This window comes from Myotis davidii, unplaced genomic scaffold (assembly GCF_000327345.1).
Source record: "Myotis davidii unplaced genomic scaffold, ASM32734v1 scaffold913, whole genome shotgun sequence".
Lineage (NCBI taxonomy): Eukaryota > Metazoa > Chordata > Mammalia > Chiroptera > Vespertilionidae > Myotis > Myotis davidii.
Window position 1 is genome coordinate 341821 of NW_006284344.1, and position 10048 is coordinate 351868.

General features: G+C 35.2%; 1 protein-coding gene across 2 annotated transcripts in view; it reads left to right on the forward strand.

Annotated features, from left to right (window-relative positions):
• SMARCA1 (SWI/SNF related, matrix associated, actin dependent regulator of chromatin, subfamily a, member 1) overlaps window positions 1-10048 on the forward strand; it is an 88065-nt gene that overhangs the window by 4968 nt on the left and 73049 nt on the right. For both annotated transcript variants that reach the window (XM_006754647.2, XM_006754648.2), the window contains exons 3-6: window positions 2632-2798; window positions 3135-3235; window positions 3328-3428; window positions 6538-6717. In XM_006754647.2, coding sequence (XP_006754710.1) covers window positions 2632-2798; window positions 3135-3235; window positions 3328-3428; window positions 6538-6717 — 549 coding nt within the window. The remainder of the gene's footprint in view (window positions 1-2631; window positions 2799-3134; window positions 3236-3327; window positions 3429-6537; window positions 6718-10048) is intronic.

Consider the following 10048-nt stretch of genomic DNA (forward strand, 5'->3'; position numbering starts at 1 on the left):
TTGATTTTTAAGAGGGATAGAGAAAGAGAGGGAAAGGAAGAGAGGGAGAAAGAGTGGGAAAGAGGGAGAAAGAGAGGAAGAAACCTTGATTGGCTGCCTCCTGCATGCCCCCTACTGGGGATAGAGCGGAAACCAGGGCGTGTGCCCAGCAACCTCTCCCTGCAAGGGTTGGTGGTCAACCAACTGAACCACAGGGGGCCAGGGCTCTCCTTTTGGTTTTTATTTTATTTAATATTGTTGCTGTGGCTTTCACAATTCTTTGAATTTTTTTATTTGACTTCAGGTGGATTAATCATAAACCCTGCTTCATGACATGCTGTTATCATTGGTCCATGCATGGCACTTACTTACTTACTTACTTACTTATTTTTAATTTATTTATTTATTTATTTATTTGCTAATAAAATTATATAAGTTTTAGGTGAAGGGATTAAATTTAAAAAATGAAGTAAAAATTTTTACTGATAAAGCAATGACAGTATTTCATTGTACTGAGAATATCACCCATTTTCAAGAAAAAGTTACAAACCTGGGTAGAGTAGGTCACTGATTGCAAAAGCACAGAATAACCTCTCTCTTTGCTTAACACTGCATTTTACAATGAATTGTAAGTCTGGTACAGAATCATAGGTTTTAGAATTGGATTTTTTGTTGAATAAATGAATTTCCACATTCTCAGATGAGGAAATAAAAGAGCAGAGAAACTATGGAATATTTGGGACTAGAAGCCACATCTCTTCATTTTTGTTCAGTGCTCTTTACCCCATAATAAGGTGTTTTGTGCTAGAAGTACTTTATTCACTAAGTGAAAATACCTGTGTCAATATCAATATGGCTGAAAGAAAGCAGATCACAAAGCCAGACATATTTTTTGCTCCCTCTCTCCATTGCTTTGGATTTATGAATGCTACACATTATGAAACATGTAATATTGTAGTATGTCTTCTGAAGGGAAGGATATTTCCCAGTGCGTGAAAATATTACATGTTTAAGCAATATAATCTTAATTTATGCTCACCTACTGCTTTGTTTTACATTTAATTATTTAATTTTTAGTCACTAAAATCCATATTTTAGGTTTAATTTAACTATAAATTTTTATGTTTGGGATTTTTTAAGACCAGTGAGTTTGGTAGACTCAAAGAGAAATTAATAGGTAGTTGGAACTGAGTTTTTTTTTTGTTGAGGGGTTGTCTTTGCAGTGATATTTTAAAAATAAATAGATGTGAAATACGTTCTTTGGTGCTTCATAGTGATTTTATAAAAGTCCATTCCTTAATGTTTAAGGCCATAGCTAACATAAACAGTTAATGTTTTAACAACTCAAAAAACAACATTCCAGTGAGGATAACATAAAATGAAAAGGTTTTGGCCTCCTTCCAGCTACCGGTCTGAATATATTTGTCTAATTCTTGTATTTATGTTAATGATCTCTTGTAAGTTTCTGGGGTTATTAATTATGCATCCTTGATTAGCAATCAAATATTCTCTACCAAGTGAATAAAAATACCATAATTTTTCTTTATCTGGAATGAAACATATCCATCTTTTGGTCTTTTAAGAATTTTTACTGAAAAAAGTTTTATTGCATTTACATGGTACAAGTTCTATGACCTTTTACAATATATTGAGAAATTATATACCAATTTTCAGTAGTACATATACTATTTCGTGTGTGTGTGTGTGTGTGTGTGTGTGTATGTATGTATGTATGTATGTATGTACTTTCCTACAAATCCTGCTTACTTTGGGGGGGGGGGAACTTTATATACTGTTAGCATAAAACATAATTTTCCAGATCATTGTAAGTGAAGAGAAAAATGTTTATTGCATTATTGTACCATACCATTGAAAATGTTTTGAGACCAGGTGACACTGGAGTCTAAGATTACAGTTATTTCTAGAAGCAGCTTGAAAATTCTTTTTTTTTAAAAATATATTTTATTGATTTTTTACAGAGAGGAAGGGAGAGAGATAGAGAGCCAGAAACATCGATGAGAGAGAAACATCGACCAGCTGCCTCCAGCACATCTCCTACTGGAGATGTGCCCGCAACCCAGGTACATGCCCTTGACCGGAATCGAACCTGGGACCTTTCAGTCCGCAGGCCGACGCTCTATCCACTGAGCCAAACCGGTTTCGGCTTGAAAATTCTTAAGAGTTCAGTTTATATATATAATGTTGAATTTATATTTTCATATCTGGGATACATGATATATTATGATAATTTTGTTAACTGTTCGAGAAAAGAAAATCATTATGGTTTGGTAAGAGGATTTGCTTTCTGACCACAACTCTTTAAGCAGAGTACTTCTTATTGGGGGTATTTACTAAGTCTGGCAGATCATTTGGCTTCTATTCAAAATATTTGAAAGTACCATTATCAGATTTGGCTACCTACTAGTTGTGGGAGCTTGAGCCAAGTTATTTACTCTCTCTGTACCTCAGTTTTATCATCTATAACAGGGGAAAATACTAGTACCTATCTCATAGGTTTATTAAGAGAATTAAATGGGTTAGTATGTTTAAAGCTCAGAGCAGTACAAATTAAGTACAGTATAAGAGTTTATTAAATACATTTGAATGAATAAAAAAGAAAATCATTACTTTTTATTTTGTTTTGTGAACTAGAAAGCAGACCGAGCGAAGAGATTTGAATTTTTACTGAAGCAGACAGAACTTTTTGCACATTTCATTCAACCTTCAGCACAGAAATCTCCAACATCTCCTCTAAACATGAAATTGGGACGCCCTCGAATAAAGAAAGAGGACAAGCAGAGCTTAATTTCTGCTGGAGAGTATGTTGACATCTCTCTCTACTTTATTCTCTTCCTCTTCCTCTTGTTTCCCCTTCTCCCTCTCCTCATACAATCCTTTCCTCTTCACATATTCAGTATAATCTTATGTTAAAAAATAAGGTTATTGTTAGTACAGATATGTTTCATAGGCAATAATATTTTTTTCTCACTAGCAGTTAATCAGTAAAAATGTAGGCTGGTTCTACCCACTTCTGAGCAAGATCCTAGGTAACGCATTGCTTTTTTTTTCCATAAAGGATATTAGCAATGTATACTGACTTAATTGACACCTTAGCATTTGGGTTGAATATGAAGGTGTTTCTTTTTTCATCCCAGCTATCGCCACAGGCGCACGGAGCAAGAGGAGGATGAAGAGCTACTCTCAGAGAGCCGGAAGGCATCTAACGTGTGTGTTAGGTTTGAGGTGTCACCTTCATGTGAGTACTTCATCATTTTTTTTCTAATTTGGTTTTAGAAAAATTGTACTTGATTGTATTAATAAAAGTATGAGATATCCTTTTTTTTTCAGATGTGAAAGGAGGACTACTGAGAGATTATCAGATTCGAGGACTGAACTGGTTGATTTCTTTGTATGAAAATGGAATCAATGGTATTTTGGCCGATGAAATGGTAAGGAGTTGGTAGCCAAAAATGCATTCTCAGTTATCAATAATTTTTTTGTAAATTTGAAATAACTGAGCTGATTTTATTTAGTTGTTATAGCATGAAAGGGATTTGTAAAGTCAAGAATGGTTTCTTTAAGTAACCTTTAGAACATATATGTCACTGGCCATAAAATTGTTTTTTTTTAAAGTATGTTTTTATTGATTTTAGAGAGACAGAGGAAGGAGAGGGAGAGAGAAACATCCATGAAAGAGAACCATCGATTGGCTGCCTCTTGCACGCCCTCTACTGGGGATCGAGCCCACAACCTGGGCATATGCCCTGGCTAGGAATGGAACTGGGGGACCTCTAGGTCCATGTGAGGACACTCAACCAAGTGAGCCACACAGGCTAGGGCTAGCCACAAAATTCTTATTGAGAGTTGCTCAGATGGTATTAAAAAAAACCACACAACAAAAAACCCTCCTTGTACTTTTGTTTTTGTTTGCACTTTGGCTTCCAGGAAGCTCAGAGCCAAAATGAATGCCAGAATGGAGCATCTGTGTTAACCTTTAATGGTCTGCTTATTGTGTGTCCTTTGTGCCTTATCCTATTCTTTACCTTTTAGTCTTATTTTCCTTGATCCCTCTTTATTTCTATTTCACTATTAATTTCCGTTCCATGTTTTCATCACAGGCCACCTGAAACGAGTTTTCATTGTAGGCTATCTGAATTCATTTGGGGAATGAGGCAGGGTGTATAAGCCAAACACTAAATGAATGAATAAACCAAACAATAAACAAATGAATGCATGCATGAATGAATGTAAATGCCTCCATGTGTGAGCAACCAGAAAGTGAATAGATGGAATAAAGAACAAAATAGTAAAGAGCAATGTTGAGTCTTGACAGTTGAGTGCCAGGTGGGGGTCAGGAAGTAAGCCACAAAATGACATATAAATAAAATGATCAAAGATAAAAAGTAAGGCTATTTAAGATGCTAATTTAGCTGTTCAGGGGAGTATCTAAAGGCCTAGATTGGTATTTTAAGACCAAAGGAATAAGATGAGATTCAAGAGAGGACAAGGAGAGTTCTAGATCTATATGACCCAGTGAGACTCATTTACCTAACTACTCTGAAGAGTCTTCATATTGAACTTATACTGACACAAGATATGATTTAATTACTAAAAGGGAAAGATACTTTAAGGAATATAGAAAAATTGGGGGGAAAACAAGAAAAATATTAAAAGTAAGTCATAATTCTGGTACCCAGCAATAACCACATTGAACATTTGGGCATATTTGTTTTCAGGTTTTTTTCCCCTGCAGGTGTATTTATTTTGCATAGTTAAGATTGTAGTGTATATATAATTGGGTATTTTTTTAAATTAAATCTTTATTGTTCAGATTATTACATTTGTTCCTCTTTTTCCCCCCATAACTCCCCTCCTCCCAGTTCCCGCCCCACCCTCCTCCCTCACTCCCCACCCACTGTCCTCATCCATAGGTGCACGATTTTTGTCCAGTCTCTTCCCGCATCTCATAATTGGGTATTTTTAATTTTTTTCCACATTCATATGTATTTTCAACATACTTTAAACATTTTTATAAAAATAATTGTTAGCCCTAGCCGGTTTGGCTTAGTGGATAGAGTGTTAGCCTGCGGACTGAAGGGTCCCGGGTCCGATTCTGGTCAAGGGCACATACTCAGGTTGTGGGCTTGATCCCCAGATTGTGGGCTTGATCCCCAGTAGGTAGTATTCACAAGGCAGCCGAACAGTGATTCTCTCTCATCATTGATGTTTCTTATCTCTCTCTCCCTCTCCCTCTCTGTAATCAATAAAAATATATTAAAAAAATAAAAATAATAAAAATAATTGTTAGTTACTGCATAATAATCCTAGGGAGGTGCTAACCATCATTTTATTCATTTCCTCCCTTATTGCTGGTCATTTGGATCAGTTGATGTAGTGTGCATGTGCGTGTACATGTGCGTTATATAATAATGCTATTATGAGAGCCCTTGTAATTTATTCTGTACCTCAAATTATTTTCATAGGTTTTCTAGAAGTGGAGTTATTTGGTTAAAGAGTATAAACATTTTAAGCTTTTGATGTGTAGCATAGAAAACTGAAGCAGACAGAACTTTTAATTTAGGTTTATAAAAGAAAATATATATAGTACTTTGCATAGAGATAAAGCCAGAAGTTGTTTTATTATTTATTTATTTATTTATTTATTTATTTACTTACTTATTTTTGCCAGAAGTTGTTTTAAAAGGCCATACAGCATAGGGCATTGTTCCCTTTCCCATGGTTAAGTGGTGTGTTCTTGTGGTAAATATATTATTTTTAAAAGTCCACTGGACTGGATAATCTCTAATATCCTTTATGGCTTAAGAGTTCTGTTATGTTCTGTTCTTTTTTAAAAAATATATATTTTATTGATTTTTTACAGAGAGGAAGGGAGAGAGATAGAGAGCCAGAAACATCGATGAGAGAGAAACATCGATCAGCTGCCTCCTGCACATCTCCCACTGGGGATGTGCCCGCAACCCAGGTACATGCCCCTGACCGGAATCGAACCTGGGACCCTTCAGTCCGCAGGCCGACGCTCTATCCACTGAGCCAAACCGGTTTCGGCATGTTCTGTTCTTTTATGGTTCCTTGGGTCTTCAAGGGAGTGAGGTACTTCTACAGAGCCATATGCCCCTTGACATGCATAGTCTGAATATTTCATGCCTGTGTTGTAGTGTTGGGGACAATGGGTAAGAAAGACTGGTATCTAAGCAGGCTGGTAAAGTAAATGTGTCTTTGTGAAATACTCAAAATTCTTAATTTTGAAACTGGTAGAAAAAAATTATATAGTAGATTGTTTGCTTTTTAGGAGTAAACGTCTCCTAAATAGAGAGTTGCTTTGTTGAGCAACTTTCTAATTGCAAGTTCTTGGTTTCTTTTTGTGCTCACAGTAACTATTGAATTGGTATGGTTATTCACTTTTAAAAAAGCAAGGTTTTTAAACTTTTCCCTATGTGAGATAGTTGACAAGTATCTTTTGTAATGTTGTTATTAACAGAATGTTTCATTAAATAAAAAATGTTCATTGATTTTTTTTTCCTTATGATGATAATGCAGGGTCTTGGTAAGACTTTACAAACTATTGCTTTGCTTGGTTACCTGAAACATTACCGAAACATTCCTGGACCTCACATGGTTTTAGTTCCAAAGTCTACTTTACACAACTGGATGAATGAATTTAAACGATGGGTCCCATCTCTTCGTGTTATTTGTTTCGTCGGAGACAAGGATGCGAGAGTAAGTGAGAAACAGGTTTAAAAAGGCAATCAAGACTAACATTATTTCTGAGGTTAAGTTGCATAATATTGCCATAAAGACATTTAAGTTGATTACTACTACTACAACTAAATAACAATTTGTGCTTACTCAGGCTCTGTTTCAGTGCTTTTTAATATATATATTTCATTCTCACAACACTCTTGTGTGGTAGATGTATTACTTAATAACAGACAATCCATTATTTTGCTTATCTTCATTTATGGTTTTTCTGTTAATCCTCATTAGAGGATATTTTTTTCCATTGATTTTTAGGGAGAGTGTAAGGGAGGGTGAAAGACAGCGTCAACAATATGAGAGACGCATTGATTGATTGCCTCCTGCATATGCCTCAACCCGGGGTCAGGGGTCTAACCCTTGACCAGAATTGAACCCGAGACCCTTCAGTCCAAGGGCCAATGCTCTAACCATGAGCAAAACTGACTAAAGCTGCATTTACTTTTAAGTAGCTCATTAACTTAAGCATGTTTGAGTTGTACTTTTAAGAGACTTTTTATTTAAAGACGTTATTTTATTGACGGTGTATCTCATCAGTAACTCTTTGTGCTATTTTGACACCAGAAATGTGTAAATTTACATGACATAAGGTTTTATATTTAAGTTTTTGACTTTTGACTTTGACTGGTATACATGCATGCACATGCACACACACACACATGAATGGAACCTTTTCAGTTTGTACTGAGAGCCTTGTGTTTTGTGTTTATGCATAGACACAGCTTTCAGTTTTGGTCATTGAATAGAAAAATATATGTCTGCATGCATTCTTAGATACGAAACTCTGAGCTCTTGTTTAAATTAGCCTTTTGTCAATCTAATAGGCTACAATTATTTTGGGAGTGTAGAATTATTTAAAAAATAAATTGTGCAAAAATTAATAATCAGCTTAGAAAGCATATTATTAAACTTTGTCTTTATTTTTCCTAAAGAGAGCATAGTTTAGAGTATAAAGAGTTATTCTATTTAACATATTTTAGATAGGTTATCAAAATATATACTCAAAAGAATGGTAGCATAATGAATTATGTAATTTTATTTTTGTCATTTTGCTTGAAGAAAAATGACTTAAACTTATTGAAATTTAACATAAATAATTTTAAGTATTGAACTCATACATTTAGAATTATAGGCTTGATTTTGCCCTGTGCCTAATATTTCCCAGTAGCAGATCGGTCACTTAGAACTCTTTCTAATTGCTACTGTTATTTAATGGAGTGATTTTCAACCTTTTTCATCTCATGGCACACATAAACTAATTACTAAAATTATGCAGCACACCAAAAAAATATATTTTTTGCCCATCTGACAAAAAACTAAGTATAATTTTGATTCATTCACACCAGATGGCTACTGTTGTGTTGGCTGTTGATTATTAATTTTTGTCTTTTTGCATAATTCATTATTTTTAATTTGACAGTCTAAGGGAAAACAGATTAGTTTTCCCTGACTAAATAGTCAGGTAGTGGATGTTTTAAACATTCTTGGGGCACACTAGTTGAAAATTGCTGATTTAATATTATATTACTACTTATAAAACTTTGTATTTCTAAAGTATTAATTTCTTTTTCCTGCAATGATATCTTGATGAAGATCACAAGCAAAATAGTAATATCTAGAGCAGTGGTTCTCAACCTTCCTAATGCCGCGACCCTTTAATACAGTTCCTCATGTTGTGGTGACCCCCAACCATAAAATTATTTTCGTTCCTACTTCATAACTGTAATTTTGCTACTGTTATGAATCATAATGTAAATATCTGATATGCAGGATGTATTTTCATTGTTACAAGTTGAACATAAAGCATAGTGATTAATCACAAAAACAATATGTAATTACATATGTGTTTTCAGATGGTCTTAGACGACCCCTGTGAAAGGGTCGTTCAACCCCCAAAGGGGTCGCGACCCACAGGTTGAGAACCTCTGATCTAGAGGCTTGTGTTTTCATGATATCTCAGTAAAAATGTATGTCATTGATTTTCAACTATATTATATAGAATCCAACAGTTTCATGAAGTATCTCTGAAGTATTTAATAACTTTTAAAGAAAGAGTAGATGCATTTAATTTGTGACTGCCCTATCTCTACCCCATGGGAAGTTGGCATTCTTCTGGTAGCTTCAACATTTTCTTAATTTTGAAAACCAGTCTTCAAAATGGTGTTTTTCAAATTGCCACTCTAAGGTCGGGAAGTAATCTTAGTGGGTGGTGATGACAATTTCATAAAACATTGAGATAGAATAGAATAGAAAATAGTAGTGTTTTATACATAGTAAGGATATGTATTGCTTTTTTCTATATACACACACTTGAACATGTATGTATATACTGGATTGCAACCTGAAATGTAATTTTACTGTGGGCCATAGTCAAAAGAGTTTGAAAACCAGTAATTATTAATTATATAAATAATGTGTCTTACTCAACACTTAGACATTGATATTGGTATGTATGGAGAAAATCCACATCATTATGTATTGACAGATTTGAACCTTGGTACCACATGGGAAAGCTATATTGGGCCTTTCTGGTTTCATGGCCTTTTGTAAACATTATATGAGGTCAATATTTTAGTAATAAAATTTTTTTTTAAATATGTTTTATTGATATTTTTACAGAGAGGAAGGGAGAGGGATAGAGAGTTAGAAACATCGATGAGAGAGAAACATCGACCAGCTGCCTCCCGCACACTCCCCACTGGGGATGTGCCCGCAACCAAGGCACATGCCCTTGACGGGAATCGAACCCGGGACCCTTCAGTCCGCAGGCCGACGCTCCATCCACTGAGCCAAACCGGTCAGGGCAGTAATAAAAATTTGATGTAGGCTACAATAAGTGTTTAATTGAGTTGCAAGTGTAACAGAAAGAGGAGGGGAGGGTCTGTGGTCGGGCCTTCAGGAACTCAAAGTCCTATAACAGTGATGGCGAACCTTTTGAGCTTGGCGTGTCAAAATTTTGAAAAACCCTAACTTAACTCTGGTGCCATGTCACATATAGAAATATTCATAATTTTTTTGATATTTGCAACCATAGTAAAAAAAAGATTTATATATTTGATATTTATTTTATATATTTAAATGCCATTTACCAAAGAAAAATCAACCAAAAAAAAGGGTTCGCGTGTCACCTCTGACACGCGTGTCATAGGTTCGCCATCACTGCCCTATAGAATCCTCTCCCACACTGAATCTGGGCTGGTGTGACTCACTTCAACAAATAGAATGTGGCAGAAGTGACACTATGCAATCCTGGCCTAATTCTTAAGAAAGACTGGCAAAGCTGGCTTTTGCTCTC